This window comes from Gastrolobium bilobum, unplaced genomic scaffold (genome assembly GCF_033153095.1).
Source record: "Gastrolobium bilobum isolate Gb01-03AN ecotype WA unplaced genomic scaffold, APGP_CSIRO_Gbil_v1 utg38323, whole genome shotgun sequence".
NCBI classification, from domain to species: Eukaryota; Viridiplantae; Streptophyta; class Magnoliopsida; order Fabales; family Fabaceae; genus Gastrolobium; species Gastrolobium bilobum.
In genome coordinates, this window is record NW_026896508.1 from 171864 (window position 1) to 185146 (window position 13283).

The 13283-nt window shown below is 34.1% G+C and overlaps 2 protein-coding genes across 2 annotated transcripts; both read left to right on the top strand.

Annotated features, from left to right (window-relative positions):
• Positions 1 to 1757: 1757 nt before the first annotated feature.
• Positions 1758 to 4176, top strand: LOC133300130 (probable aquaporin NIP-type). Its single transcript, XM_061499628.1, has 5 exons — positions 1758 to 1865; positions 2037 to 2267; positions 2748 to 2945; positions 3265 to 3326; positions 3957 to 4176. The coding sequence occupies exons 1-5, from the start codon at positions 1758 to 1760 to the stop codon at positions 4174 to 4176; spliced, it is 819 nt and encodes a 272-aa protein (XP_061355612.1).
• Positions 4177 to 7202: 3026 nt separating this feature from the next.
• Positions 7203 to 9404, top strand: LOC133300134 (pentatricopeptide repeat-containing protein At2g01860). Its single transcript, XM_061499633.1, has 2 exons — positions 7203 to 7307; positions 7758 to 9404. The coding sequence occupies exon 2, from the start codon at positions 7808 to 7810 to the stop codon at positions 9272 to 9274; it is 1467 nt and encodes a 488-aa protein (XP_061355617.1). The 5' UTR covers positions 7203 to 7307; positions 7758 to 7807; the 3' UTR covers positions 9275 to 9404.
• Positions 9405 to 13283: the final 3879 nt, after the last annotated feature.

Genomic DNA, 13283 nt, shown 5'->3' on the forward strand with positions numbered 1-13283 from the left:
AATTTTTTATATACAAACTTGTCTATGTACTCCAGAAAATACATTCATCTATTTTTGTACTTTCCAAAATACATAAACAAGTTTCTAAATAAAAAATTTGTAAATATAATATTTCTTTTTCAAAATATAGTAAAAAAGTGTAGTGATACAATCACAAATCACAAGTCTTTTTTTTTTTTTTTTTAATAAAATCACAAGTCTTTACGTATGCAGTACTCTACTGTAAAATTAGTTATCCGTAGGCTTTCACACACGGCTCTTTCAATCGCTATATATGTCTAACTGCCTAATATGCCTATGTCTAGTGCGTACCAATACTCTATGAAGCACCGACATTTCAAAAACCCTGACGTGTCGTGTCCGACACTCTCTGACACTCCGACACTCCAACACGGGTTATAGAAATCCAAAAAAAGGTTCAAAGATTGCGTTGTGTTGAGTTTTTAGTTCCAACTATTATATTCGTTGGATTATGATTACCATTTTATTGAGTTTAATATAAATATTTGGGATATCTTATGTTTGTTTGTAAAATTGATGAATATTATAAGTTTAGTTTTATTTTTTTGTTAAATTATTAAATATTAAATATAATATACACTACATAAATTAAAAATATTATTTAATATTAAAATGTGTCCCAACGTGTCGAAATATAACATTTTTTAGAATTAACGTGTCGGAGTGTCGTGTCATATCGTGTCCCGTGTCAGTATCGATGCTACATAGCTAATACTATCCTTCCATAAATCTTTGTCCCCAGTTACATCCTGGGCTAAGTCTATGAAATATTTGAAATTTATGACAGATATGTTTTTACTCTTTTGTCCCCTGATAGTTTCTATTAACTAACAATATATATTTTGTAATAATTGAGACGTAATTTAGTGGCCCAAGTTAACTAATATATATATATATATATATATATATATATAAAATTATTTTTGCATCCGCTTTAAGTATAGCAACGATAGATGTAAACCCCGCATTAACTAACAATTTATGATATTTAATGTTTTCATTCTTTGTATGGATATAATTTCCCGCATTTAATGCTTTCATATATATATATATATGTCAAGTATTTGATTGCTGCAAGTACAGCACCTACAGAAATGTAAACCCCATATATATATATATAGGGTCAGGATCATTTTATAACACCAGTGTAAAGTTACACTCTTAATCTTGACCATTGATCCCACTTATATCTAAGGGCTTTAATTTTTTAGTAATGTGAGCCATTGGATACAAGTGGATCAATACTCAAGATTGAGGGTAAGACTTCTAACTGTTACACTGGTGTAAGAATATCCTGCCTCATATATATATATATATATATATATATATATATATATATATATATATATATATAAAATTAAAGAAGCACGATTCTCTTTAGTATTTACAATCCAATATTAATTAAGACAAGAAATTAAATGGTGTGTTTTTGGGTGCACTACACACGGTACACTCAACGGTTGATGATCTATATATATTTAGCTATATTGGCATGTGAACAGTATTGAATGAATAAATTGTGGCAGTTGTTTCCGTTAAAAGCATGGTGGCGAGTGTAAACGCTTTTGCCTCCAATGGTTGCTCCTGAAAATAGCTAAACCACCAATTTCCCCTTTTGTTTCCTATTAATAAGTCTATTTTGATATAATTTAAAAATTACTACTGAGAAACTCAAGTCAAAGGAAAGGAAAGCCAGGAATCAAAGAAACGAAAAGTTTAATATAATTTAGGTGAACATGTCTACAAGCGAGATCACAAAAATGGAAGAAGGTGGACTCAAACCGCAAATGGATTCTGATTCTGGGTTTTGCGGTTCTGCTGAGGTAACTCAAGTCATACAGAAGGTACGTACATATATATATTATTTAGTGTCCGCATTCTCTACATGCTTAGTTTCAAATATTAACTGTCACACTAATAATATGTAATTTTCACTTAGTTTGTTTTGTTGTGTTGCGAAGAGTGAATTGAATTTCGTTGTTACTAAGGATGAATCAAATCTCTGTGTGAAACAGGTAATTGCAGAGTTAATAGGGACATACTTCCTAGTATTTGCAGGGTGTTGCTCTGTGGTTTTGAATAAAATTGAAGAGAGTAAAGGGACAATAACGTTCCCTGGAATTTGTATTGTGTGGGGTCTATCAGTGATGATTTTGGTTTATGCTCTTGGTCACATCTCCGGTGCTCATTTCAATCCTGCAGTCACTGTCAGCTTCGCCATCTATCGTCATTTCCCTCTCAAACAGGCATGTTATAGATTACAAAATTGATCTGCTTGTTCGATTTTAGACTATTCTTTCATTGTGGGGTCAATATTTTTTAAATTTTAATTAGGGACTTAAAGTTTCTTATGTTATAAGAGATAAAATTATCCTTTACATATATTTAAAAGTACGTGAACTCATGTGTGACCACATGTTCTTATATGTATGAGAAATAATTTTATCTTCTATTAATCAACAACTTTAAACCCTTGTAATTAGATAGAAAGTCAATAGTACTATTGTTTTTGTACTTGAGCTGTGAATTTGATACACCAAAAGGTGAATCTCCGTGCACAACATTCCCAACTTGTGAAAGTAAAAATGAACATATTTAGATTTTCTCGTCACAAAAGCCACTTTACCCCTCCTCCAAGAGGCTTGACTTGAGATAAAATAATATCTGTGATTTTCAGTGCTAGAAGCATTTGGTTTAAGCTGAAGCTATATGCATTATTGCTGCAGGTGCCTATGTATCTTATTGCGCAGGCGCTAGGATCTATCCTTGGTAGTGGGACATTGCGCCTTCTGTTTGATCTAGATGAAAATTCTTATTTTGGAACGGTACCATCAGGATCTCATGTTCAATCTCTTGTCTTCGAGATCCTCACATCGTTTCTCTTGATGTTTGTTGTCTCTGCAGTTTCCACGGACAATCGAGCAGTTAGTATACTTAGTTTACTTTATATTACTTTTTTTTCTTGCATTTCTTTTGGTTTGAACACCCATGTTAGTAGTTATCCTCATTTGAAGCTATTAGTATTTATAAGTTGAAGAATGCTAAATGGTGGATGATTATAGGACGAATCTCGATTTATAGAAATCTTCACACATGATATTTCTTTTCTAACATTTACCTTTTGAAATATTTCCCATTTATCAAAATCTCATGCTATTTAGATATTCCAAATAATTCATCATTTGGCCTTTCGCATATGAAATAGCTCAAATTCTTTTTTTTCTTTGTTCTTTTTCAAAACAGATTGGAGAATTGGCAGGGATTGCTGTTGGTATGACTGTCTTAATAGATGTCTTCATTGCCGGGTAATTTAACACTAAATTATACTGTTATCTATCTATCTATAGTATATATAATATGGGCAATACTTTTCTCATGCTATTGGAGAGGAGGAAATCTCCTACACACTCAAATTTATGGTGGGGCCCACACATAAAAAATAAAGAAAATAAAAAAAATTATTGCACGTAAAACGAACTCTCACTAACATGAGAAGAGAACTCTCCTACAACATAAGAATTCTTTTTCCCATATAATATTGGGTTTTATAAGAGCTATGTTGTAGAAAAAGTGATTGTGTAATGTTATAGAGATTTGTTTTGCGTGCCGTAGTTTTTTTTTTTTTTTTGTTTCAAAAAGTGTGGATCCCACAAAATATTATGTGTGTAGAAAACTTTCTTGTGTTATGTGAAATAATAAATGCAAATCCCTATAATATTTTATACTAATATAAGTTACACGATAATTTTTAATTAGTTGTTGATTTTACTTGTATTAATCGCTTAAATTAGAGTCATTAAATAATAGTTAAAATTTAGTGTAAAATTATTATTCTTAATATAGAATAACCTATCCCAGCGATGTATATATATATATTTATACATTTGTTTACAATAAGTCGATGATAACATTTTAATTAATTAAATGGTATGCAGGCCTGTGTCAGGAGCGTCTATGAACCCAGCCAGAAGCCTTGGACCAGCTTTGGTGATGCACGTTTACGATGGATTCTGGATTTATATAGTTGGACCCTTTCTTGGCGCCATATTAGGTGCTTCAGCCTACAATCTGATAAGATTTACTGACAAACCACTCAGAGAAATCAGTAAAAGCAGTAGCTTCCTCAAAAGCGTGTCCAGAGCAAGTTTTCAATAGACAACATGCCATTTTTTTAAATCACTTTCAGATGCAGACTGCTTAATAAGTATGGATGGTGATTTCTCAAACCAATATTGCCATGCCTGCTAGGGTTAGAAAATGGACAGGAAAATATATATTAATATAAAAAGTTTCCATTCGATTTTCTTTCTTTCTTTTTTTTGTTGCCAGAATTCGTGTTTATACACAACAAATTGATGTACGATTATATGCTAATAAGATGGCATATTTTTCTGGCCATTATTTCAGTTAACACATTTTTGGATTTGTACATCACTCTTCTTCGATTTTTAGCTGAATGAAAAATGTTTCGAGATAGGTATAACAAATGTCAACATTAATATCTATCTCTCTTTGTTTGCACAATTTTTTTTTTTTTTTTTTTTTTCATGTCGTGCCATACATAATCCACTCCATTAATTAGTGTGATGGTACTCTTCAAATTTTAGTGCCTGTTTGATTTAGTCTTTTAAACCTTCCATCCAATGGTTCACACTTCACACAAACTCATTGTCGATCTTTAAAATTTATCCCAATGTTTTGACCGAAAAAACTTAAAAAAAGATAACAGAGATAATTTTATGTTATAAACCGTACGTGCCATGCATAATATGCATTTGGGTGAGTATTTTAATTGTGCATGTGTTAAAATTCACCGGTATCATCTTAGAAATGAGAAAGAAAATTCTCCTTTACTAAAATATTGCAATCGAAAATTCTAAAGCTCAATACAAAAAATTGCAAGATTAAATTCACAAAGCAGGGTAAGACATTAATTTGTCTCAGTAATCCGGATTGATTTTACTGCCAAAAGAGCAGTGAGGTCAACTATATAGAAGTGGTACAGGCTTTGAGCTGCAGTTCTAGAAGTGGTAGTCTCGTTGTACGTGTTGCTTAAGAAGATTGTTCCTTCATTTTTTAACTTGAGGCATTTGAGGTTCTGCATAAAATGCAATGGAATGATTACTGCCATAGATATATTAATTATGAGAAAAACTAATCTTATGTTACATGTGATAATTTTCTCTCCTACACACTCTTTGATAACTGTGCCACATTTTCCTTTTCTTTTCTTTTTATTTTTCAGGTGGTGGAGCCACAAATTTATCTCTATGACATGAGATAACTTATCTCCTTTAACATGAGATTAATAAAATCCATTAATTAAAGCATATTGAAGAATGAGGAAGCAGCATGTTTAGTATTTTATTTACGATATTAAATTGATGTTATAGTTGAGGCATATATAGCACAATATCATCCAAGTTACCACTGTCCAAGTTTGGTAGTAGTTATATATATTGTGATGTATACAACATATATACGTTTACCTGATAATGGGAAAAATCTATAATACCACCATTGTACCTAAGACAAACCAATGATATTGTGTCATCATCAACTTTTTTTTAGAGAAAGAGAATAAAGAAGTTACTTTTGTATTTTACACTAAGTCTTATTAGTCACACTTAATATAAAATACACTGTCGCACCAAATTTTTAATATCATCGTTGTACGTAAAACGCTCTCATAATAATGAAGATGTATTTTCACTTGTTGTACCTCTTGGGAGACCCTCAATATGGAAAATTTATGGAAATCATTATTTGTAAATAAAATTATCTTTAGATTTAAAGTGGCCTGTTGGCACCCTATTATGGAATTATCTTTCTTCTAAACCATATTTTATTATCAGAAACTTACAATTTTCAATCGGATCTTTCCCTGATGCCGGTGAAAGCTTCTCACGTCCCTGTTGGTGTAGACGGGATTTTTAAAATGTTCTGTTTGTTTATTATATATTTGGAACATCCACTGATTTAAAGAAACTTTTTCATAATTACGTTGTTTCTTGTGTATTTCTATATTTAAGCAATAAATGCTCTTTCTTGCTCCTTTCAACATAAGTTGTATAGGAATTAGATGATACTAGAATACGCTAAATTGCATACTTGTTGAAAGCATAATAAGAGCAATTTGGATATTAAACTAGTGGGTTATAAAGCATTGCCACGAGGCGTAAATTAATGGCGAGGGAGTTGGATAATTTGTATGAAGTTATATTAAAAAAAAAGTTATAATTAATAACAGGTCACAAAAATTGTTAAATTTTTTAATACTTTTATTTGAGAAAAATTAATTACATGATTTTAATTTTAAAAATATTTAAAAATTACTTTCAAACTAATAACTTATTTATTAACGTAATACCTAATTGTGACTATTACTAACTGTTCTGGATACAACTTACATGAGGCCTACCAGATGGGCCCAACCTCTCAAAGCCCATCTTCTAGAAGGCATCATAGGATGCCCCCTCTTTCCCATGCACACCAGCTGCCCCTGCACAAGGGCAGGGGTTTCAGGCTAGGTTGGCTAGGGCTCTTGCTCTAAATACCCACCTCTCACATTAAGGGAAGGACCCCTTCTTCTCCACTGAGCCTCTACGGCTGTGACTATGGAGAGCCACCTTAGCCATTTCCACACACACCCCCCCCCCCCTCCCCCCTTTATGCACCATGGGAAGCTCCACTAGTGCTTGGTCTCTACCATTGCCACTACGGACACCCCCTATATCAACATACTTCACCCTTACGGAAGACATCTATGTACCACTACGAGTACATTAACTAAAGTTAAGTGATATATAATGGGAGTCATTACCTTTCTTGCTGTTTACACCCCTTCTTGCTGCATCACTTGTTAAATGGATTTTTATTCTCATTTTTCATCCTATATTTTCATTATATTTTTTGTATCATAATTTTAAAAATTTGTGGCGTCTTTGTAATAACTTTTTGTCCAATATTTGTATTATTTTAAACAATTAATCAAAAAGTGTTTTTTTTTTTTTTTAAATATTTCAATCAATTTATTGTGGAAAGATTCGAACATATGCTTTCACTCCTGTCTACTCTCACCTCTACCTATCTAACTCTCGAATTGAAGTGTTTTTTTTTTTTTAAATAAGTTGTTCTTTATTTTTTAAACAAAATAAAAAGACCCTTCCTAGCTTGGCGGCATAGGATAGGAGCAAATCGCAACTTTCTCTGGGTCATGCCTGAGTGGGGGAAACGAAGACCCTAGTATCCCTTGACTTCTCTCTTTCAAAAGCCACTCTGTTCAGGTAGACTCACCCTCTTCCCCTATTTCGTTGTCTTCTGGTATATTTTTCAATCACTAATTTTGCTGATACTCAGATCTCTATAAATTTAGTGATTTACAATAATGACCCAATTAATTATTTATTGATCAGTGGCATTTCGAGAACGAAAAAAAAAAAAAAAAAAAACTTTTTGGGAGAGAATAAAAATGAATAAAGTGCTACTGTTTAATGACTGGCTGACAGCAGAGTTAGGTTCTAAAAGATTGATGTTATGAACCTGACCCAAATGAAATATTTACCGTTTCTGTGCTCATGCAATTGTGTTTTGTTACCCCAGTTTTGCAAATTGCAATCTTTCCAATAAGAGGGTGACAAAATCCGTTGGTTCCAAAGTATTGAAATATGCAGACCATTTGTTTGATGAAAGTCCTACTTGGTCATTAATATATACGTGTATTATTTTCTCTGCAGGTTCTCAATGACAATGCAACCTCTACGTTTCTAATTCTTATTTCTGAATAATGGACAGAACAGTGTCATTCCCTAGTGTGCATTTTATTCCATTGGGAAGAACTTGGTCCAGACATGAAAGAATCACTTTAGCAGCACATTCAAATAGGAGAAGAAATCCACCAAAGAACCTTCGATATCCAAGGCGTGCCAAGCTACCTCCTGAGTTTGGTGTTAATCTGTTTTTGAAGAAGCCTAGCACCATCTCTGAACCAACTCAGGAAGATATGGATTTCAATAATGGACCACATATAGACTATGAAGAGGAGTTAGAAAATACTAATGTTGTTTGGGAATCGGATGAGATAGAAGCTATTTCATCGCTTTTTGAAGGTAGAATCCCACAAAAACCTGAAAAGTTAAATCGCGAAAGGCCTCTTCCTCTTCCAGCTCCCTACCGGCTTCGACCATTGGGACTACCTACACCAAAAAGACTAGTAAAATTGACAGCTCCAGCTGTGGTTTCTTCCCGTGCGTCTATGGCTAAGAAAGTGTATAAAAGCCCAAGTTTCCTTGTTGGGTTAGCAAGAGAGATCAGTAAACTTAATCCAGATGAAGATGTATCTACAATTCTTGGAAAGTGGGTGCAGTTCCTGAGGAAGGGGTCCTTATCATTGACAATAAGGGAATTAGGCCATATGGGATATCCTGAGAGAGCTCTACAAACATTCTGTTGGGCCAAACACCAACCCCATCTCTTCCCAGATGATTGGATTCTGACATCAACCGTTGAGGTCTTGGCCAGGAACCATGATTTAAAAGTTCCATTCAATGTAGAGAAGTTGGCCGGATCTGCTAGTCGAGGTTTGTTGGAGGTAATGATTAGGGGTTTTATAAAAGGAGGAAACTTTAGACTTGCATGGAAGGTTCTAGTAGTTGCCAGAAGGGATAAAAGAATGTTGGATCCCAGCATTTATGCAAAACTAATACTTGAACTTGGAAAGAACCCTGATAGACACAAGCATGTGGTGCCCTTATTAGATGAACTTGGAGAACGAGATGAATTGAATTTAAGCCAGCAAAGTTGTACTGCAATAATGAAAGTCTGCACTAAGATGGGCAAATTTGAAGTAGTTGAGAATCTGTTTAGTTGGTTCAGACAGTCTGGCCGTCAACCAAGTATAGTTATGTTCACTTCTGTGATTTACAGCCGTTACACAGAGAAGAAATACAAGGAAGCATTGGCTGTAGTTTGGGAAATGGAGGCTTCAAATTGTCTCTTTGACCTTCCAGCTTATCGTGTGGTAATAAAGCTGTTTGTTGCTTTAAATGATCTATCTAGATCCGTGAGATATTTTGCAAAACTTAAAGAAGCTGGATTTTCTCCCACTTTTGACTTATACAAGAACATGCTTGAAATTTACATGGCCTCTGGGAGAACAGCAAAGTGCAAAGAGATCTGCAAGGAGGCCGATATAGCAGGTTTCAAGTTGGATAAGTATCTAGTGTCAAACGATTTGGTAAATAAAAAACAGTAGACTTTTAAGCATTCTAAAGCATTGTAATTTGTTTGTATCAATTCTGAATCCTTCTTTATAAGGCAATGGCTACTATGCCATTATGGATTTCCAGTTGTACATTGACAAATATAACGAATTCTTTTAACATTGAGGGTATATGATTTGAAAAATTTAGAATAATATAGGAGAATGGATAGCTGTAAACTGGGATGGTAGAGACATGCATGCAGCTAAAGCAGTTTGGAAGAAAGGTGACAAAGAATCAGTTCGTTCTGATTGGTGGAGATTAGCCTAACATAGGAAAACCATTGACTTGTGAGAAACACGTTGTCTAATAAATATGGAAATGCAAAACTAAGACCGCGTATAATTAACTTTCATTTCTACTCTCTTAAGTCGGGGATCCTTATATTAACACATAAGTCAAGTCAGTTAGTCAGTTATAATTAGTTGGTCAGTTATGTACAGTTGTATTTCTGTTACTGTAAGTTAACTAGTTTGTTAGCTTCTTAGTTAAATTTTCGTATATATATATATATATATATATATATATATATATATATATATATATATATATATATATATATATATATATATATATATATATATAGCAGTAGCCTTAGTAGTTTGTACTTACTTTTTTTGATCAATCAATACAATGAGTTTCTTCATTCATAATATGGTATCAGAGCTCATGTGAGCTCTGGTATTCATCTGGTTCATTCCCTTTTCTTTCCTACAATTTCTTGCTGATTTCTCCGTTATAGAAATGGCAAACGTTAATCCTCTTCCAGATTACTTTACAAACCCAGCGAATCCATACTTTTTACATCCGAGTGAAAATCCAACGTTGAATCTTGTTTCAACTCAACTCAATGGAAAGAATTATCATTCTTGGTCTCGGGCATTAAAGATGGCGCTGCGTTCGAAGAATAAATTCTGTTTTTTAGATGGCACAATCAACGTTCTTGATCCTACTGATGATATGTATGATGCATGGCAAAGGTGTAATGTGATGATCCTTTCTTGGATCCATCGTTCGATAAGTGACACAATTCTGCAGTCAGTTCTATGGATTGAAAATGTTGTAGAAGTTTGGAATGATCTGCATCAAAGATTTTCGCAAGCTGATGTTTTTCGTATTTCAGATTTTCAAGAAGAGATCTATCGAATACACCAAGGTGAAAGAACAGTGTCAGACTTCTACACTCATATCAAAGGTCTTTGGGACGAATTTGAAACTCTGCAACCTCTTCCTACCTGCACTTCTGCTATTCCTTGTAATTGTGGAATATCCACTCGTGTATGGGAAGGGAGAGAAAATGATCGAGCAATAAGATTCCTTACAGGACTGAATGATCAGTTTTCAAATGTTCATTCACAAATCATGCTTATGCGACCTCTACCATCTGTTAATGAAATATTTTCATTAGTGAGTCAGTAAGAAAGACAATTGAATTCTGAATCACAGCTAGATGTTAATGAAGAGCCAAAAGTCCTTACAAATGCAGCAGTTCAAAGAGTTTTTAACAGTGGTTCCATTGCTGGTGGTTTCAATGCTCGTGGTGGAAATAACAGTTCCTTTCGTGGCCGAGGTCGAAATAATGGTGGAAGAAGACGTGGCAACAGGCTGTGCACTTACTGTGGTAGGACCAACCACACTGTTGAAACTTGCTTTGAGAAGCACGGTTATCCACAAGGTTTTAAGCAGAGATTTCCAATGTGAGCTGCTAATCTTGCATTTCAAGAAGTGGGAGAATTTGAAGATTCACAACAGCAAGTGAAATCTGATGCTGATGTATTCTCTTAGACTCAATACCAGAGAATCTTGGATATGATACAATCCAATCTTGGACAACAACAGGATCCAGTGAATGAGCCTAATGAAGTACATGTCTCCAATCTTGCTAAAACCCCTTCTGCAACATTCAATGTGAATACATCTAATTCTTTCAATATGATTTCTCCACAATCAGGTAATGGTCATATTCGATGGGTTATAGATACTGGAGCCACAGATCATATAACCCATATTTCTTCACATTTTGATAGCATCAATCAGATTAAGCCTATCCCTATTACCCTTCCAAATGGCTTTAAAGTGTATGCCACATATTCTGGAACCATTCATCTAACAGATAATCTTGTACTTTACAATGTACTGTTTGTGCCTGAATTTCAAGTGAACTTAATATCTGTTAGCAAACTTTCTCATATTTCCCTTTGCTCCCTAACCTTCACTGATTACAAATGCTTGATTTTCCAGATGAATACCAGGAAGATGATTGGTATAGCTAATGAAGAGGATGGATTGTTTGTCATTGATGTTCCAGCAAGAATAAGTTGAAGACAACTTATAGTCTTGAGTCAGATGTTTCAAATAAATATGCCTTTTGGCATTTACGTCTAGGACACATTTCTCCATCTACCATGAAACACATGTCATGTAAATTTCCCTTTGTTCCTTCAAATTCTGTAATTCCTTGTGATATATGTCATCTTTCCAAACAAAGGAAACTGCCTTATGTTTCTAGTATCACAAAATCCATTTATGCTTTTGAGCTTATTCATTAGACATCTATGGACCATATAAAACTCCCAGTATACATGGCTTCCGCTATTTTCTTACAATAGTAGATGACTATTCTAGGTTTACTTGGATTAAACTCATGCGAGCTAAACATGAAACTCGCGGGCATTTACAGAATTTTTGTTTTAATTGAAAATCAGTTTCATATCACAGTAAAGACCATACGCAGTGATAATGGACTTGAATTTGACATGCCCAAATACTATCAAAGCAAAAGGATATTACATCAAACATTATGTGTTGAAACCCCTGAGCAAAATGGAGTTATTGAACGTAAGCATCAACATTTGCTAAACGTTGTCGGATCCCTTCTTTTCCAAGCACACTTACCTCTAAATCTATGGTCTTTCTGTATCTCACATGTGGTTCATTTAATCAATTGTATCACTACCCCTCTTCTAAATAACAGAACTCCATATGAATTAATATATGGATCACCTCGAATTCTCACACAACTAAAAAGCTTTGGTTGTTTATGTTTTGCAAATACATTGCTAAACCATAGAACAAAATTCTCACATCGTGCTTACAAGTCTGTTTTTTTAGGATTCAAAGAAGGAACCAAAGGTTATATTTTCCTTGATTTGTCTTCTCATAAAATTTGTGTTTCAAGAAATGTTGTTTTTCATGAATTTGTATTTCCTTTTTCAAAGCCTAATGAGCAATCCAATATCACTCGTGTTTCTGAATTACAGAATGATTCATCTGATCCTTTCTTTGTATCATGGACTAACAATAATACTCCAAGTATACCTTTGATTCATCCAGTTGACCAAAATAATTCCTCTGCTCCACAAAATTCTCAATCCAATGCTAATAACAGACCAACTCGTCTACGTCGTCCTCTTTCTTATCTCAATGATTTCTATTGCAATCTTCCTTCTTCTACAGCTATAGCATCAACAACTTCAGGTATTACTCCTAAGCATACAACTCTTTACCCCATATCCTCATATGTCTGTTTTGATCGATGCTCTCCTAGATATACAAAATACTGTTTAAATATCAGCACTAACATTGAACCTAAGACCTATAATGAAGTTGTCAAGCATGAATGTTGGTAGCAAGCTATGAATGCAGAAATCATAGCTCTTGAACAAAACAAGACATGGACTCTCACTGACCTCCCTAAAGGTAAACAGCCCATTGGATGCAAATGGGTGTTCAAAATCAAATACAAAGCTTATGGAAGTATTGAACGTTACAAAGCCAGACTTGTGGCTAAAGGTTACACCCAACTTGAGGGTGTTGATTTTTTTGACACTTATTCACCAGTTGCAAAACTCTCTACTGTTCGAATTCTGATGGCAGTAGCAGCTGCTAAGGGATGGCACATAGAGCAACTTGATGTTAACAATGCATTTTTGCATGGTGATCTAAATGAGGAAGTCTATATGATTCTTCCTCCTGGAATTTCTAGTTGCACACCTGGCAAAG